Source organism: Semicossyphus pulcher, unplaced genomic scaffold, assembly GCF_022749685.1.
Source record: "Semicossyphus pulcher isolate SPU_LCO1_2020_fin unplaced genomic scaffold, fSemPul1.0.p SCAF_13, whole genome shotgun sequence".
NCBI lineage: Eukaryota > Metazoa > Chordata > Actinopteri > Labriformes > Labridae > Semicossyphus > Semicossyphus pulcher.
Window position 1 is genome coordinate 12,892,103 of NW_027211637.1, and position 19,091 is coordinate 12,911,193.

Sequence of the window (19,091 nt, forward strand, 5' to 3'; positions counted from 1 at the left end):
AGTAACTTCCGGCTCTAACAAAACCACCACTAGGAGGTGCTAAAACACTTTTAAAAGGACTGAAAAGCTTGAGGCAGGACAAAGGTGACTACTTATTTCATATTTTGGTTAACATGCAACTCAATTTGAGCGTATCTTTTAGTAAAATAAACAGTGAAATTCATAGTTAAATAAATAGTAGCATAAAGTTAATTCATATTTAACAACAAGTAAATGGGGCTCTCTGTATCAACTGTCCACAATAGACAGTTCTGAAACACTTAGCCTAACAATGTTAAGCACAACAATTGCAAAAAAAATGTGAGAATAGAGAAAATCTCTTTATCCAGTTAAAAAACGAACTGATGAACCCGTTCTCTGTAAACAGTTAAACAAAAAGCAATATTCAATCAGGCCTGTGTCAAAACATGGTAGACCCAAGTGCAAACAAGGAACTTTAACAACTTTAACAACAGGCTCATGTGTGTTGAATGCCTGCATTGGGTGATCTCATCTAATTGTACTATGTCAATGACGTATTTATTTTTAACAACAATGGAAAAAATATTAAGTCGTCCTTTGATAAATTAAAAAACTGAGTGCGATCTAGTAATTTTAAGTCATTCACAGCCCTGTCCCGTTGGTTGAGAGTGTGTATATTAACCATTTATTTTTTAATGTGTTAAACAGACTGCCGTCTTTGGAGCATGTCTGTGATCACTGTGGGTCACAGAGCGGTGACGCTGCACCACTGGAACAGGAGGAGCGCATGCTGTGGGATTTCCTCCTTGTAAAGTGAGTGCTTACATCCGTTGAGTGAATCTTGCTAACTTCTAATCACTTCCCTGGGATAAATGTTGCCCGACTTCTAAACTTTGGCTGAAGTGGTGCTGGTAATTCCAGCAGAACGCGGGTTCAGCAGAACGTGAGATGTTTTCTGTCCACGGCAAAGACGCAAAACCAAATGACTATCTCCTCTCCAGCAATCTCCCCTGATTACAAGTGAGTGTTTTATTTGCCTTCACTGTCACTGCGGAAAAAAATCATTAATCTGCTTGGTGTGGTGCGCGAAAGTGGATCATAATTTTTACGTCACACGATTGGCTGGAGTAATCGGCACTTTGAAAGGTGATCGGCCGATCACCAATCCCCTAATTAGAGCCTACATCGGCCGATTTTCATTGGCGTCCGATTGATCGGTGCATCCCTACTTGAAATGTTTCAGGCTTCAGGTCTTGTCGTTTTATTCAGTCTTTTTCCTTAGTGTCAAAATTTCCTTCATGTTAGTTCAAGTTCCATAAAAAATACTAAGAACAAAGTGCAAATTAAATCAACTATTCCTCAGTCAGATTCCATATGACATGTTTCCTACCACCCCTTGGAACGGCAAATTATCCACAAATGCAAACTTCAGAACTTCCAAAATAAGTTTACAGGTACAAAAATGTATTATGTAAAAAGTACCACTACAGATACAAAACCTGTATTCAAGGGCACCTTTTCAATGACATAAAGGCTATTCTTCTCTTCGTCCTCCTTGTTTTCAAAATAAGTTTAGGACCAGTTCACATTAAAAAAAAAGAACGCACTATTTTTGACAAATAAAATCCAGAAAATGCAACTCTAGTTAGATTCTTGTTGTTATATGTTGCATGAATGTGAACAATGGCATGGAGGACATGTGATAAACTAATTGACACACAGATACCTTTTTTTGTCTGATTCAGAAAACACAGAAGACACTGTATGCTCCACTAAATGTTTTTTATTTGATGGTCATGTGAAAAAACCTGCAATGACTTTAACCAATCCACACCTTAGTTGCTGGTCATCACCTGAAAAAGTGGAAAGAATGAGGAGAATGTTTTAAAATGCTCCACCAGGGGGCTGCAGAGAACATTTACACTGAGTAGTAGTAATGTACTGAGTAGTTCAAATATATTTAATTCCAATTCTGTGGTATTTCAGAACTTGTATATCTTCTAACTTTTTGTGAAAAATTAGAGAAAATAAGAAATTAAAAATGCAAAAATACATCTTTCTTCTCTTGAATTTCAATAATACCTATTTTGTCTATTTAGAGCCATATAATAAGCAGCAATAAATATCTGTACAACTACTATCAGTAGTTTAAAGTGATTAATCTGTAAATTCAGTAAAAAATAAGTGGCACTTGTTTTATCTGCCTGAGCAGAAAATAAACAAATGTATCTAGTGTATCGAGCTCTTTTGGAAGAACATTTTACAACACGATTCTTTATCACTTACGTTGTTGATCCAGGGGATGTAGCCGCTGACCCTGGTGAAGACAGAGGGCTTCTTGGGGTAGTTGCAGCCCATGCTAGAGCCGAAGCTCACCACACCGTGGACCTCCCAGGAGCCATCAGAGCTCTTACAGTTCAGGGGACCGCCAGAGTCTCCCTAAAGGGGAACAGAGACCAGTGTGTTATATGACACAAAACAAGTTAGATCTGACATTTTACTGGAACTGTTAAATATTAAATACGGTGGTAAAGTAAAATGAATCAGACTCACGTTGCAGCTAGCCAGCTGACCATCTCCTCCAGCACAGACCATTTGGGTGGTGACCAGGCTGCCCCACCAGTCAGACCTGCTGCAGGTGGCGTGTCCAACCACGGGGAGGAGGGCCTGCTGCAGGATGTCAGCAATAGGACCGCCGGCTTTATACAACAAAACAAAACAAAACGGGGCATTCAGACTCAGGTCTGCAGAAAGGTAAAGTCTTTTCTAAAACAAGGCCTCATTTCTATTTAAAAAGTTGTTAAAAAACAGTTTATAAAGATCAGAACGTTTGGGAGGGATTAACTGAGATTATATGTCCTGTCCACTGTATGAGTCTGTATACATTGTTTGCATCTTATCAGTGCATAGAATTTTTGACTTATTCAGTGGTGAAATGATGAGAAAGTGTAATTGTTTCTATAGTGGGGTAAGGGCCATGTTAAGCTGCAAAAATAGCTGTAACTCTTCAAGCGATGCAGAGTTAACATTAAAATGTTATTCAAAATTATCTCTGACTGGAATCAACCACTTAATCTCCACTTAATGGTATTTCAGATGATTATTATGAATTTTTTGAGTCCTGTTTAACTGAAGGGACAGTAATGATGTCGGTCTTGATTGACAGTTAACTCACTCCAGAGACGACCCCAGCCGGTGACGTAGCAGGGAGCTCCATGATTCTGGAGATCTCCATTGTTGGGAAGACAGGCAGGCATGATGGAGTCAGACAATTTGACAGGGGTCGCCAGCTTGATCAGCGCGATGTCGTTACTAGAGCGTGAAAGCAAATAGTTTGGGTTTAAAAAAATAAAATAACACATCTACAGGTGTCACAAGCAGTAAAGACACGTATGAAACATTGAAACCAGAAAAAGTCGGTATTCTTTCCTACAAGACGAAGAGTCAAGACTGAACCCACCGGATTCTGTAGGAATCCCAGTTCTCGTGGACGACGATCTTGCCGGGGCTGATGGCGATGGAGCCGGCTTCGTTGCTCTTCAGATTGTGTTTGCCCAGGAAAACTCTGTAGGTGCGGCTACTGCTCAGCCACAAAGAAAAGAGGTTCAGAGATGCTTTTATCTGGGATCTATTTAAGAACGCTTATTAGAAAAAAGCTTAAAACGAGTAGCTATGCAGTTACCTCTACTACCATTATATTGCTATGAGATACTGTTGCTAACACACAGTATTCTTTTAACTCTCAAAGAGTTTAAAATGAACCCCAGTTGAAAATCATTAAAATTCCTCTTAAATGATTTAATTGAATAAAAATAAGACGATGACCACAGCTCTTAAATGACTGAACTGATTAAACTGAATTGTTATTTAAACTGTTTGTATTTTGTTTGCTAAGTATTCTTTTCTAAAAATAACACAATGACCACCGCAGGCCTTGCTCTCTTTGTGCTCTGTGCCTCATGTTGATTTAAGATGCTTTAAGTTTTTGCCTCACCCGATGCAGTGAGCAGCAGTGAGGACCCACTGGTCGGAGATCAGGGTGCCACCGCAAGTGTGGTAGAAGTTGCTGCCACTCTTGTACTGCAGAGACACCTGAGGAGGACCAAGACAGCATATAAATATTTTAAACACAAGACTAAGAATTAAAGAAAGAGGTCTTAAAGCGGCATACCTGCCAGGGCCAACTGTTCTCACGGACATCGTCTCCACCGACCACCCTGCTGACGACGGGAGGGTAGGTGGGCAGACCACACCCGTAGGCTACGGAACAACATTACAGAATACGGTGATTCAGGATGTGTTAAATTTAGCAGTGATATTAGCAGTTATAATATAAGGCAAACATGTGAATTTGATAAACTCAGTGAACTGAATGCTTCATATCAAATTCCAAAAGCATTTCATGTAAAAAGAGTGTTGACTGTATGAAGCAACACATTTTATCAGAACAGTATCAGAGCTTACCACCAGCGACAAACAAAGCCAAGATCACGAACATCATTGTGACTGTCTTCAGTAAAGGTTCAGGGGGACATGCTCCTCCTTATATACTCAGCTGAAATGTGTTGCTTAACATTTCCCTCAGAGCAGCCAGGAAAAGTTGTTTGGAAAAAATAATTCAGCCTTGGAGATAAGTAACCACAGATATCCCCAAATACACCTTATCTCCCCAGCTCAACCTCTGTGTGAACCTCACAGGTGTCTCACTGTGACCTAGCCTGATCAGGTCTTTCACTGGCAATAAGAAATTATATTCACTCTCTATGGTCACATATTTACTCATACTTCAAACTTTAGTTTCAAGTCTTTTCGCATTGGAGACGGTCTCTGGTCTGGGCAACAAATATGCTGCTTTAAATGTATCTAACCGTATATGTTTGTTAACAATCTCAAAGAAATGTAAAATATGTAATAAAGAGTATAAGAAATATTGGTGAATAAGTAGCCTGTATACAACAAAGCATGTTTATTCAGTTAATGCCAGATCAGTGTTTTATCGGCAGTTTAGACACATAAAGCACTAAAGCAGCAAATAACATTGTTTTGCAGATGTAAATATTGGAATAAGATATAATTTAACACTCATGTTATTTTTTTGCAATGGGGAAATTGATAAACATAAGTCATGAAGAAAATCTGAAGTGTTATAAAGTCGCAATTTAGTTAAAAATGTCGTAAATTTGAAGCACTAACATGGTGGTTTCTAAGCTGATAACACTGCACTTATGAAAGCATAACATGTTGGGTTTTTTTTGCACCACTCAAACTTTTTATTCTGAAAAAAAAAGTAATGCAGCCGTTTATACAAATTGGTCAGCAAATATTGTAACCAAACCTTGCTGCTCAAGTTGTGCAGTTCAGTCAAAGGAAACATTCAGTGATACCATGAACATTTCAGCTTCTACAGGAGGCATTCATTTGTAAAGGTGTTCAGAGTAAGGAGGACTACACTTGATAAGGACTACAAGCTCTCTGATATAATATATAAAAAACCCTTCACTCCATCGAGCTGTTCAACAAACAGGTCCAACAAATACTTGACATTAGAACACGCTGGCCTTGGCCTTGAATTCCAGGGCATTTTCATATTAATTTAGCTCCACCCAACCATGGGTTTGTCAAAGGGAAAACATTCCCAGAATGTGTACCAGTTTTTGTAGGTTGCATAACCTCATGGAAGGTATAAATATGTCTGAAAGTTAACTGTAGCGATACGGACATGATGAAGTTTGTGGTTTTCGCTCTCTTTGTTGCTGGTGGTAAGAATCTTTCACACACGGCACTGATGCATCCATCATGTTCACACACAGTATTTTCCTAGAAACCGAATTCAGGTTATCAGTTGTTCGCATTCGCAATTTTAAAGAGTCTGTCTCTGTCTGTTCCCCTCAGCCTACGGGTGCGGCGTGCCCACCTTCCCCCCTGTGGTGACCAGGGTGGTTGGAGGAGAGGATGTCAGTCCCAACAGCTGGCCCTGGCAGGTAAATCAGGCTTCTCTAACAAAACAAGAAATCAAGTCTGTAAATGATTTTCAGACTGCAGACTTTAAGAAAGTGGAGTAGATAACAGGCTATAATAGGCTTAGACTTGTAAGTAGACATATAAATCATACAATGTTCAGCAATGTGAAGTCAGAGATGATAAAAATGGTAATTATTAAAGAGGAAAAGTAAGAAATGCTTATTTAAAAACACTTTTAAAAGTGCTTGACACAAGGCAAAAGAATGCATACGTTAAAATATGATGTATACAACATATATAAACCAGTACAGTATCAGATCAGTGCAATAAGTTGCCCCAATTTTAATGAAGGAAATAAAAGTGCAGGAAAGAACAGAGACGATTAAACACACAGGAATAAAGGAGAGTTTCATGTAAAAGCTGATTGTGTTCGTGTGTGTGTTTTAGATTTCCCTGCAGTACAACAGAGAGGGAGAGTGGAGACACACCTGTGGAGGTACTCTGATCTCTGACCAGTGGGTCCTCACTGCTGCTCACTGCATCAGGTATGAAACTGTGGAGCCCAATACAATTCATGGCTATTATTAGGCTATTATCAGTGCAGCACTGACACAAATATTTATATAAGAAATCAGAAAGAGGGAGAATCAAGGGACCAAAGTTCCAATAAAAGTGTATTGTATGGGAAAACTATTCATAAGATTGCACACTGTCGGGTAAATATTCTCAACCCACAAGCACATTTCTTCACTTTTTCCCTTTTAGGACTTAACTGTAGATTAAGAGGCTTGTTAGGAGGACCATATTTCCATATAGAATCCACAAAACATTGTAAGGTTAGGACCCAACTAACCTAACCTTCAGTGCGTCATATTCTTCTATCTGTCAATTTGCAGCACCGGCAGGGAGTACAGAGTGGCTATGGGAAAGCACAACCTGGTACAGACAGAGGAGAATGCTGTGTTCATGGGCACCGCCAACATCGTTGTGCATGAGAAGTGGAACCCCCTGTTTATCCGGTAAAAATTGACTTGGCTTTGAAATGTGAGACTTCACACAAGAGGGCCAAAGATAAACATTAGAGGCGATAACAGCAGCTGGACTGTGATGAATCGAAATATGTGTGTTTTGTCACCAGCAATGACATCGCCCTGATCAAGCTGGAGTCCCCCGTCAGCTTCTCTGACACCATCATGGCTGCCTGTCTCCCAGCCGCTGGCTTCATCCTCCCTCATAATGAGTCCTGCTACGTCACCGGATGGGGTCGCCTCTACAGTGGGTACACAATCTCCTCCCTCTCTTTAAGACTAAGTCTGTTCCTTGAATTTCTCACTTGAAATATCTTGACGTTGATATTTTTAAAGTGGTGTGCAAAAATCTGTCCATAAAAACTATGTAAATATGGTAGTTGCAGCAACACATAATTTAGTGCAGGTTTAATTAAAAATTATACAAACTGTTAAATAGATTAGTAAATGGTATCATCTTGTGGACTTTTAATTGATAATCAACAGCTACTAAGGTGTATGTACTGTACAACATCTACATGTTGCAGATGTGACTGGATGGATGGAAAATACTTGTTTGCCTTATCCTTTTAACAAGATGACTTTCCTCAAAGCATCAGTCTGATGAAACAACTGTCTGGATAAAACTATGTTTCTTACCAGTCTTGCACCTGAGCTGAACCGGAGCCTGTGTGCTCTCTCTCCTCCTCACAGCCGGAGGTCCCATCGCTGACAACCTGCAGCAGGCCCTCCTGCCCGTGGTGGACTATGCTACCTGCAGCAAGTCGGACTGGTGGGGCTTCCAGGTGAAGGACACCATGGTCTGTGCGGGTGGAGATGGAGTCGTGTCTGGCTGCAACGTGAGTCTAAAATAAATAACAAGCTTTTGGAAATTGTGATTGGCATTTTGTATGACTCTTTTTGACATATTTCAGACCAAACATTTCAGCCAATAATTGAGAAAATACAGTACCATGTTAATGGTAGTAATGTTACACTTACAAACAGAAAATGCTCTGTTCCTTCATTATAGTCCTTTAAATGGGATTCCTTGTTTGATGTATGCTATTCACCCAGAAGTGTGAATAACTATCGTTCTAAAGAATAAACTGTGAATACCGTTTAGTGTCTGTAAGGTGTCATACAAAACATTTGTTGTCTTTCATTGACAAGAAGTTACTGTTACTGGTGGAATTTGCCCACTGATCACGTTTTCTCTCACATGACTCAGGGCGACTCAGGCGGCCCTCTGAACTGTCAGAACAGCGACGGGGCCTGGGAGGTTCACGGCATCGTCAGCTTTGGCTCCGGGCTCAAGTGCAATTTCTACAAGAAGCCGACTGTCTTCACCCAAGTCAGCTCCTACTCCGACTGGATCAGCTCTGTAAGCTCTGAACCTCACACTCAGTGTCTTCATGAAAGTCATGAAAACTGTTTTTCATGTGTGTTATTTCATTTGGGTTTAAATAAGGGTTCAAATAGTTTTAAAAAATGTGATCATTTACAAATTATTTTGTGTTTTATTGCTGAAAACAGGACACTGTGCTAAGTCTAACTTGTCTCTATCATCTCTTCCACAGACAATGCTGGCCTATTGAGGGGACAGGCTTTGAACGTCAAGACCAAGATGTGCACATGTAAAATAAATAAAATATGGAATTATAAAATAAAGAAATAAATTGTTTGGGGTTTTTTTGGACACATTTTTTTCAATTTGTGCCTTACTTGCTGGATTGGTAGTTTCCCAGTAGAAGTTATCTTGAATATTTTGGTACTTTAATTCTGACAAATATATAATAACAATAAAAGGTGTATCAATGATACTGATATTGGAGAAAGGGATTAAATGTTCCCCAATGGCAGCAGTGATGGGAAAGTCCTATCACCCACCACATGCTGTGTCCTCAGTCTCCACCACTTGTTTGTCTTTCTGCACGTGTCCGCCAGGTTTCCCAGAAAGAGTCTATATACAGGACTTGGAAACATACAGTATAAATACAAGCCTGTTCTTAACAAGTTTTAGGCACACCCAACATATTCTACAGTTATGAGGAGCCTGGTGGTTCTCACTTTTGTGGTAGCTACTGGTAAGACAGTTTGCATCTTCTCACATAAGTTACTTGAAACTCATTAGCTGTTATATAACCCAGAAGAAATTCCATATGTCTTGTAAAGAGTACCAATAACAATCACAATTTTCTTTTAAAACACAAGAACTTTCTAGGAGTCTCTGAATGCAGATGTTTATTATTGCCTGTAAGCTTGCAAGCGTAATATAATAAACTCATTTTTCATGCCTAGCCTGGTGCGAAAATGCTAATATACATAACTATCCTTGTCCCAGCCTACGGATGTGGTCTTCCCACTTTCCCTCCTGTGCTGAGCAGGGTGGTGGCAGGAGAGGACGTCAGGCCCCACAGCTGGCCCTGGCAGGTAAGATCTGCTTCAAATTTTTAGAGCAGCACAAACACTACATTATTATTATACCATTTTAACACATTTACTCTCTGAATTTTCTCCAGTATAAACTTTGATAATGACTCCTCACCTGGGCAGATGAAGAGTGATTAAAGATGAAATGTAATGGTAGTGTTTGATGTGACATTTCAAAGTGTTTTAATGCAAACTGTCCTGACAGATTTCGCTCCAGTCAGACAGCAGTGGGCGCTGGAGGCACGTCTGTGGAGGAAGCCTCATCTCTTCTGACTGGGTCCTCACTGCTGCACACTGTATCAAGTATGTTAAACTCAACACTAGGGGGAAGTCTATCTGTGCTATTAAAATAACAAACAGCTGTTCCTGTTGAAAGGCCTACAAACACAGGATTGCAATGCTTCTGAATTGTATATGTATATAGAACCATACAAACTAATATATATAATATAATATATATAAATAATGGTTGCCCTACAGATCATTATTTAATTGTCTGCTTAAACTAAAATAGTAATTAAGAACTTTGCTACTGTTTATCATAGAGTTATCCTCAATAAGGTCACCTTATGAAAGCATATATAGGTTAGTTACCATGCAAAACCAAAAGGTCTGTAACAGGAAATAGCTCTCTAACAAACAGGAAATGATCAATTTTTCTTTAAATGAGACTGTAAGAGCTGTGTAGGAACACAAGAAGAGTGAAGTTCTTCGAGTGGCACGCAGAGATGTTTAAATTTCATTAAGAGATTTTGTAGTCAGAAAGAAACCCTGCTTACACACAATAGGAGATCCTAAATATTACAGCTTTAGAGCTGTTTGGTCACCTCAAACACCATGCATTACCTCTACAAGGCTACCATGCAAACGCAATCCACCCTCTACTTAATCACAGTTTAGTCCACACCGGCAGAGAAGTCAATACTACTTTCTGAATCCACCATGGAAACACTGTGTCATCTGCTGTCCCACAGTGACCGCTACAACTACAGAGTGGAGCTGGGTAAACACAGCCTGCAGACGAGTGAGCAGGGCTCAATGGCTCTGACGGCAGCTAAAATCATTACTCATGAGGATTACAACATCCTGCTCAGCCGGTAAGAGCAACAGCCACCCACACAGCTCAATATCACCTCACGAGTCCAGGTGAAGAGCACACTCAGCACTCCTCTATGTGTAAACACAGTTACAGTGATTACATAACTTGTATAGAATAGACTCAGCAAAAACTGAACAAAGCAGAAAATGTGTTGTTTTTGTTAATTTTGCAGTAATGACATCGCCCTGATCAAGCTATCTTCCCCTGTCACCTTCTCTGATACCATCATGCCCGCCTGCATCCCAGACGAGGGCGTCGTCCTGCCCCATGGTGCTCCCTGCTACGTCACCGGCTGGGGTCGCCTCTCCAGTGAGTGAGCACACCTCAGCTGAACAAATCACTGAGGAAATGCAGTAGACATTTCTACTTTGGACTTTGAATTCCTGCTTTATTATGTCTAGACAGTGTTTGTGCATCTATCAGTTCAGAATGAATCATGTTTTAAAATGGGAAAATCACAGCTGACTCAGGAAGGCTTGATCAGACACAATAACAAACCCTGCTTTTACTAGATTTCATATTACATTGTGCAAATGTCAAACATATAGACAGGTACAAGTGTGTTTAAACTCAGTGAGATGTATAATTAGTTGACTATTGTGCATCTAAATCGATCATGAGGCCTTCCATGTATAGTGCTTGTTATACCATTACTGTAAGGTATTAAAATCACCCTTCCAACTCCCTATCCTGCAGACCATATGTGTCTGATCTCCATTATCTCCATCCAGCACCCCACCTGTTCCTCAAGCCAAATCTTGTTTCTCACTTAAGTTAAGAGCGTTTTTTCCTCTCAGCCGATGGTCCCCCTGCTGACACCCTGCAGCAGGCTCTCCTGCCCGTGGTCGGCCGTGATACCTGCTCACAGTCCGACTGGTGGAGCGTCCTGGCAACAGACAAGATGGTGTGTGCCGGAGGTGACGGCATCACAGCTGGTTGTAATGTGAGTTCACACAGGGTGGGGTTATTTGTAGTCCGACAAACGATGTTATCGATGGTTGCCATACATCTTTAGTGTCTGTACCTAAGCTGCAATCCAATGTGTGTAGGGAGACTCTGGCGGCCCCCTGAATTGTCAGAACCCTGATGGCTCCTGGGACGTCCACGGCGTGGTGAGCTTCGGTTCTGGTCAGGGCTGTAACGTCTTTCAGAAGCCCACCGTATTTACAAAAGTCAACTCCTACATAAACTGGATGAACACAGTAAGGGACATTTTCATTTGTGCATACCTTGCCAGCATTAACAATGAAACCTGAAGTGAACAAAAGCTCCGCTTTAAAAACAGGAAGTGTAACATAATTGTGCTTTTTGTTTTTACTCTACAGGTTATGACCAACAACTGAAGAATATTGTCAGGTGCTGTTGACAGCACTGTTTAGTGCTGCAAACATTTGAAAAGCCAGTTTGTTATTATAAAGTATAAGCCCTTTCCATGTCTTAAAAGTACAAATGCGTTTAACAACTAGTTAGCATTTAGATGTTATTCTCACTTCAGCTTTCAATATAGTAGCTAAATATTAACCTTGAGTTGTTGAACAGCAACAAAAGTATGTCTTTAAAATGTTCAGAGAATTCTGACAAACCAGTCAACATGGAATTAAATGCACAATTATTCAGTTAACAGCAAAATAAACTTCTTAAAGACAAAAAATTATCTTTTATTTCTCATAAAATATTCATGAGATACATTTGTTTTCACTCTTCTGAAAAAACTCATTTACAAAAAGCAAACTGGAGTTATCATAGAAAAGCACAGTTTCACAGTACATAAGAAAGGAATACAGGTTTAGTAATAATGAAATGATACATGACACTGATAACAGACAGCTTCTGTGTTTTTGTAAAAGTGATTGCTAAATCAAAACACTCAATGTTTTGCCAATGTAAAACGTTTGGACTGCATTGTAATACAATTATTCATGTTGTTAAACTGGTCCTTTGGTAATGTGGTCCAACAACCAAGTCAGAAAGTGTGAACATAACTGTTGTGGATTCTAATGACAGACCTGAAGTGACTCGGTGACCCTGTTACCTTTCGACAGAAAACCTGGACATACACATAATATGGTCAGCAGATATTGACGAAGAAATTCTTTTGCATTAACTCCACTGATGTTTTACTTAAAACACAGTGAAGAGGTGGGTTATGAGGTCACTAATAAAAAGTGCCTTTTGCCCAACCAAACAAAAGAGGGAAAATCTCTGTTGTGCAATATGTTTTTTATGTTTTATGAACAACTGATACACTACAATCTGATTCCAGCTGTTTATATTCAAATAAGTCTAAGCTGAAGAATGAAGGAGAGTCTTTTGACAGGAATTGATAAAGTAGTTTAAGTGATGGAACTCAAACTATTTCCCTGAACAGAGCTTAGAGCGGTCTTTCTTCTCTGCTCATTCTCTGCATATTTCTAAATGACAGCAGGGCTGCAGCAGGTCAAGTTGTGGTTGGAGGAATGAAAGAGAGATGAGCAAGCGAGTGAGCAATAGTTGCTGTTATTGTGGCGCAGCTGCACAGTCAAAGAGTCTTTCTGTTGGATATCTAGAGTAAGAACCAATAAAATGCCCCGAGGGAAGCGGAGACTACACTAACTGCCTTCACAGCTCAACAGTTTTCACCATGGCTACAGGGCAAAGGCTTCAACTATTCACAGGCTTCTTCCATCACGCTCTCACACTTCTCTACTCAGTGTTTGGAAGAGGAAGCAACACTGCATCGGAAGAGCAACTTTGGAGCTCAGGTTCAGTCATATGTCTTTTGACATTATTTAGGAAGAGCAACAATGTCGCACAAAGGCACTTAAGTGTTTCTCAGTGAATAAAAGTGAAGGGCTAACTCAGGGCCAATTCAGAATTACATTTAGAAGTTAGCCAAAAACATTATTGCAATGGTATGCTAAATTCTGTTCTGTGGATACAAGTTGTAGCTAGCCAGCTGTTGCTAACTCAGTAGCCATTAAATTGATAAGACTATGGCATATCAGGGCTGTGTTTAGGGGGCCTGTTCTGCTAAAATTGTGCCCTCAGTCTAGTACTAAAGGAAGTTTAAGGTAAGTAAAGATACTATTTCATAGCAACCAAATGACACCAAATGCTATACTGTTGTATTAAACATTTCAGTGCTTTGATATTATGAATAAAATTAAAGACATTTAACAACAACAACTACATTTATAATTAGGATATTTTTAGAGTGACTATGGCTAAGAGCTGTAACTGTTAAATGATAACAAAGCTTTGCTAAAAACAGAAGCTCTAAATGGTGCTTTCCCTTAAGAACCCAGTCTAAGAATATGGGATGAAAACCCTGGTTCAACATTGCAGATTTTTTCCCCAGACAAATTACTTGGTAAAAACCTGTGACCCAAAGGCTAGTTAACATTTAACCAACACAGAGCCTTCCTCTCAGTAAGAACAAATGTAGACTCTTTCCAACAGCAATCAACAATATCCAAACTGTCTTTCTTTGCTGCAAATCTTCGGAGGACAGGGACAGGCAGTACTGTGGCCGGTGAGGAAAGCTAGTAGTAGTAATGTAAAGCCTCCGAAGGTGAAACGCTGCCTAAACAGCAGCTACTTGTAAAAAATGAGTGCTTTGCACATATCTATTTAAGACTGCTCGCAAATCCTCACTATGACCGCCCAATGATATCCCATGATCTCTTCCAACGTCAACTCACGTGTACAGTCAGCAAACAGTGAAGGTTGGGCACATAAACATAATGCACAAACAGAGAAGTACTTCGAATAGTTTCCCTAATGTCAGAGTGTGCTTTTAACCCAATGAGCCACAGTGTGACAGAATCTGTCACGGTGAGGACGAATCCAGCAACCCTGCTCTTCATGATCTGTCTGTATCTGTTTCAGAGATGCAGTGAGATCCAATATTTAAAAAAAAATAAAGGTTTCTCTGTTCAGTGCTTTGGATTGATGTGGCGTAAGTGATTACTTGAACAGATAATGTGTCTCATAACAAAGTGCCACAACGAATGTTTTGCAAGAGGAACCATCTTCAAGTCTTGGCTTTACAATGCAGATCAAGATCCACAAAAGGTGATCATGGTGGATTTCCAGTATTTCAGTAGATTGTTTTAAACATGATCATCTTGATCTTAAATTGGAGGCACTTTATCCTCATACTGCGGCGGTGGGGTGAGGGGTTCTATACTCATTCCAGCTGCTGGCTGACAGTTATCAATGTTTTTCATGTGCAGCTTCTCTGATTTAATCCTGCGGATCTTGATCGGGAGAAGCTTGCGGTTATTTTTTCCAGGTTTCCGATTCGATGCGGAAGCAGCTGCAGCAGGAGCACCAGAAGCAAGAGCAGGCTGTGATCCAGCAGGCGTGACCTCTGACCCCTCGCATTCATACTGTATTCCATCCACTTGGACCAGGTCATCATAGGAAGGTAGCTGGGAGGTGCTTGGGCGAAGGTTGCTCTGACGGACAGGGTACTGGCCACTGCCTACTGCCTCTTCATAGGAAGGTACAGCGTAACGCTGGGCTTGTTCCTCGGCACTGCAGACATTTATAGAAAAGTACAGATATCAATCATAAACATAAAACTGCCAGGATGGGCACTGGAGCTTATAAGTGGGGGAGATTGTAGATTTAAATATGGCAGAATTCTCATGTTTCATGTAAAGTGTATTGCATGCTTTACCACAATTTACCTGCTTTGATTTCTCTCAAATATGCCCTAGCAAGCCTGATAGCTTTCTACCAATAGTTATGATGACATTTAATCACAAAATTAGCCAACAAAGATGTTACTAAATAGATAATGTACATGTGTTAGCTCCTTCAATACAAAAGGCTGCTTTTAGGCTGCCAAATGGTCATCTAAGATATCACAACTTCAAGGCCATGGTTTAAGCATGGATTATCTATCAAATCACTGAATATAATTGTGTTACGTCATTCTCTCTAACAGTGGCCTTTATAACCACTGTTAAGATTTTCTGGTAGAAAGAATAGTATTCCAAATAAATAAAATAAATCCCCCAGTAGATATTGGTAAATGATTTAATGATTTAATCAGTGTTAAGCTCACAAACATAACAAGAAGTAAAAGGCATCACTTTGGTAAACAATGTATTTATTCCTAAGTTCCAAATGTTTACTTACACTTCTCTGTCCTCCTGCTGCCTAGCTGCCACTCCTCCGCGGTTCTGAGCCTGCTGCAGCCTCAGCTGCTCCCGCTGTTTGTTTCTCATTCCCAGACACAGGGACAGCAGCAGCATGAACACCCCGGACCCCACCAGGACAAAGGCGATGGAAGATGCTTTATTTTTCCTGCCACCAGTATCTCCATGTGATCCTGAACTACTGCTGTTGTTTCCGGCTGCATCTGCAGGTACCACGCTCCACACGATCATCACAATGCCGAGGGCGACGAGCCCAACCCCCAGAGCACATAGTGCATACTGGGACCCTGAGTTTCCACTGTTTTCATTGCTGTTGTTATTGTTATTGTTATTGTTACTCCCGCCAGTGCCTCCTCCACCAAGGTGTCCGTCCACACTAGAACGCATATTCTTAGTCCCTAATCTTCAGTCAGAATAACTTCAGCGAGGTCAAAAACTGTAGAGAGAAATGCATATGAGGTGAGATACAAGCTAATAAGCTTAAAATAATAATCTAATTGTCCAATACAGTCGTTCCTGGCCTTTCTGTAAAATACCACTCAAACTGAAAATACACAAAATACTGTTATGAACAGGTTTCTCTTCCCATCTGTGAAGAAATTCACTAACACTGTAAGGATTGTTCTTTATGAGAGACCAAGCCCATTTTAAAGGGAAAATGACAGAACATAAAAATCACTGTAGTAAAAATACCTTTATAGAGGAATGGGTGGGCTGTAAGGTAAAGGTTTACAGCAGCCTTGCCTTTAAAGCCACTCATTCCACAACACATTACAAGAGTAGATAAGGATGGTTATGGCCACTGTTAATCATTGGCCTCAAGAAATATTACAATATCTTGGCTATACATAATACAGATTTTAACAACATTTTTCTTAACGTTACTTAATATGGAGTAAAACTAAATCCAAAATGATACATTATTATCTTAGCATCTATTAAACTGTAGGCCTACAAAGTGAAACGACGCAAGAGAGGCAATGAGCATAACCAATGATCATACTGTAAGTCTCATGTATAGGCCTACTAAGCACATGCCTTTGATCATAAGGATACTCAGTAGTGCAGCAGGCTATAACTTATTTTAAATCTCTACTAGATCTGACAGTACATGAATGCAGGGGACAATACATTAGCTCAGACTACTGTCCAAGAAATTAAATACAACCTCTGTGACCATTCAAGAATGTCATCATGAAATAGTCATAGCAGAGATTTGCACTAACATACACCAACTAACTTTGTCAATGTCTAGTCTGTTAACATGTCTAAACATGCTGGCAGTGAGGGGGACAGCCTAAAGTAGGTAAACCCAGCCTCATTATACGAGCACCCTCTCAGTAAAGAATGCATGGCATGAAACTGAATTAAACTCATCATGACAGCTGGGCACAGACTAACTGGCCTGCTAGCTTAGCATACACATACATCCACTCACAAGCTTGGTACAGCTGAGCAATCCAGAGGTGCAAAGGGGATTTTATGTAAAGATGTCACAGACCAAGGGCGTGTGTGGGGCTTGTTAAAGTCCAGCCTTAAGTTTATATTTTACCAGAAGGTGGGTTTTACAGTAAGCAAATGAGACATTAACTTCCTTACTCATAAAACCTCTACTTTACAAAGCTATGTCCAACATGTTGTAAGTTTGATCTTGTGCTTGAAGTGGAATTTAGCCACAGTCGGAAATAGTTTAGCCAGCTGTTTACAGACGCCATTAAAATTAGTTTTTTTCTCTCGTTTATTCTGTAGTTCGAAGGTAACGCTTCACATACAGTAGACTGTGACATTTTGGGTGTGTAAGTGTAGCGGTTGACCCTGCTTGAGCATTCAAGTCACAAAGTAAACGACCGTTGTTTGATGAGCACGAGCAGCGTCCGTTAAACACAGGGCGGGTTGCTTACGTTGACTCCGTTACGATACGTAATGCAATGCACCGTTTCAGGAATTAAAACTTTAAAAAACTTCAACAATTAAGTAACTTTAGGTAACATTTTAGCAATATTTTAGCGAACGAGTATTGACTTGCACTCACCTTTGCATCTTTTCACAATAAGTAACTCTTCGCTGGGTCTTTTCAAAGTTTGGAGGTGAAGAGTTTATTCTCAAACTGTGCCGACACTGACAGCAGTTTCTGTGGCCTAATATGTTGACAAATAGCTTTTAAGGGTCAGACAGGAACTTTTCTCTGAGACGGATAGGCCCAGACTGAGAGACAGAGCAGGAGGGAGGGGTCTCAACGCTGCACTTCCAGTTTCATTAACCCTTTCGTTCTCGGCCCTAATGAGTGATGAAAAGAAAGTATGTGAGAAGGTATTTTACGTATTTTACCTTCGCTATTTGACTGCGGCCCCGTTTTCTTCTGTCTTCGGCATCTTTTAGACGGAATTACAAGTTATTGCTTGTCTCAGAACACGCTACATAATTTCTATTGAGTCCATTTTTCTTGTACTGGTCCCTTTATTTGTGCTGAGAGCTAAACTGCCGGGAAAATTCACTGCAACCGTTAAGATTTATATGTTAAGATAAGTAAACCTAATAATAATGATAATGAACTATCCTGGAAAGAAGTGAATGATACAGCACCAAAGGTTTAATGTTTGATACAGTGTATTCAGAACATTTTTAATGAGATGGTTCAAATTATGCTAAGCTACATGCACCACATGCCAGCTGAGCACACAGTTGTGGCAGTCATGTAGGCCACAGGGAGTATACAATTAAACATATAAAGAACAGGCTAAAGTTTGTAATAATACATTATAAACAACAATAGTCCCTTTTCAAACAAGATTTACTTAACCGCCTGTCTTGTCAAAGTAGGTAAAGTACGGGTGTTGCTAATAGTAAATCATGACAGTTTGCCAGCTTTCAAGCACAATATCAGGACCCTAAACAGGAAGCAGCTAAATGGAATTCAGCCATTGGTCATTTTACCTTTGCCTGTTAAATTAAGTCATAAATCTAATGTGAAAATGCATTTTTGGAAGTTTTCCTAGTGTGAATGTCATTGACATATGGTGTCGATATTTTGGCATTACTTGGCATCTGTTAGAGGTTCCCAGCAGCAACAGAATGACAATTTGGGATGCAGCCTTTTTCAGTTATGGCCCAAAACTGTGTAATTCACCACCCAGAGACATCAGGAAAGCCAATTCGCTAGATATCTTTAACAGCTCTAAACCTTATCTCATTACATTGGCCTTTGACCAGCTATGATTTTCCTTCTTTTAATATGTTCCTGCACATATTTCTAAATGTTGTGGCTAAATGTTGAAGGGGTTCAAAGAGATCTTGTGGAAACAAAGGGGGGAGATTGCTTGGAGAATAGATAACAGTAACTTTCACTTGATTACCACAATAAGAAACATTTATAATTTATGTGTCAAATCTTACCACAGCGTGTTTGAAAAAATGTGTTATGTCCACACAACGTTATGTGACTATCTGTCTTATACCATGGATACCAACTGTCACAGACTCATT

The 19,091-nt window shown here is 40.0% G+C and overlaps 4 protein-coding genes across 5 annotated transcripts; 2 read left to right on the forward strand and 2 right to left on the reverse strand.

Annotated features, from left to right (window-relative positions):
• Positions 1 to 1,727: 1,727 nt before the first annotated feature.
• On the reverse strand, positions 1,728 to 4,471 carry LOC138590160 (chymotrypsin-like elastase family member 2A). Of its 2 annotated transcripts, none has more exons than XM_069660736.1 (8): positions 4,426 to 4,471; positions 4,133 to 4,221; positions 3,956 to 4,053; positions 3,422 to 3,541; positions 3,137 to 3,273; positions 2,515 to 2,660; positions 2,248 to 2,400; positions 1,728 to 1,814 (listed from the first exon to the last, which is right to left on the reverse strand). In XM_069660736.1, the coding sequence occupies exons 1-8, from the start codon at positions 4,460 to 4,462 to the stop codon at positions 1,797 to 1,799; spliced, it is 798 nt and encodes a 265-aa protein (XP_069516837.1). In that variant the 5' UTR covers positions 4,463 to 4,471; the 3' UTR covers positions 1,728 to 1,796. The 2 variants fall into 2 exon arrangements, with proteins under 2 accessions (XP_069516837.1, XP_069516838.1); XM_069660737.1 differs by having other exon boundaries at positions 3,422 to 3,544.
• Positions 4,472 to 5,680: 1,209 nt separating this feature from the next.
• On the forward strand, positions 5,681 to 8,680 carry LOC138589353 (chymotrypsin-like elastase family member 2A). Its single transcript, XM_069659616.1, has 9 exons — positions 5,681 to 5,720; positions 5,854 to 5,942; positions 6,370 to 6,467; positions 6,819 to 6,941; positions 7,061 to 7,197; positions 7,644 to 7,789; positions 8,161 to 8,350; positions 8,510 to 8,566; positions 8,670 to 8,680. The coding sequence occupies exons 1-9, from the start codon at positions 5,681 to 5,683 to the stop codon at positions 8,678 to 8,680; spliced, it is 891 nt and encodes a 296-aa protein (XP_069515717.1).
• Positions 8,681 to 8,976: 296 nt separating this feature from the next.
• Positions 8,977 to 11,843, forward strand: LOC138590161 (chymotrypsin-like elastase family member 2A). Its single transcript, XM_069660738.1, has 8 exons — positions 8,977 to 9,016; positions 9,274 to 9,362; positions 9,568 to 9,665; positions 10,337 to 10,459; positions 10,634 to 10,770; positions 11,259 to 11,404; positions 11,511 to 11,663; positions 11,787 to 11,843. The coding sequence occupies exons 1-8, from the start codon at positions 8,977 to 8,979 to the stop codon at positions 11,802 to 11,804; spliced, it is 804 nt and encodes a 267-aa protein (XP_069516839.1). The 3' UTR covers positions 11,805 to 11,843.
• Positions 11,844 to 12,149: 306 nt separating this feature from the next.
• Positions 12,150 to 17,785, reverse strand: tmem51a (transmembrane protein 51a). Its single transcript, XM_069660357.1, has 3 exons — positions 17,641 to 17,785; positions 15,589 to 16,044; positions 12,150 to 14,979 (listed from the first exon to the last, which is right to left on the reverse strand). Exons 2-3 carry the CDS (start codon positions 15,993 to 15,995, stop codon positions 14,574 to 14,576), a joined length of 813 nt encoding a protein of 270 aa, XP_069516458.1. The 5' UTR covers positions 15,996 to 16,044; positions 17,641 to 17,785; the 3' UTR covers positions 12,150 to 14,573.
• Between the last annotated feature and the right edge of the window lie 1,306 nt (positions 17,786 to 19,091).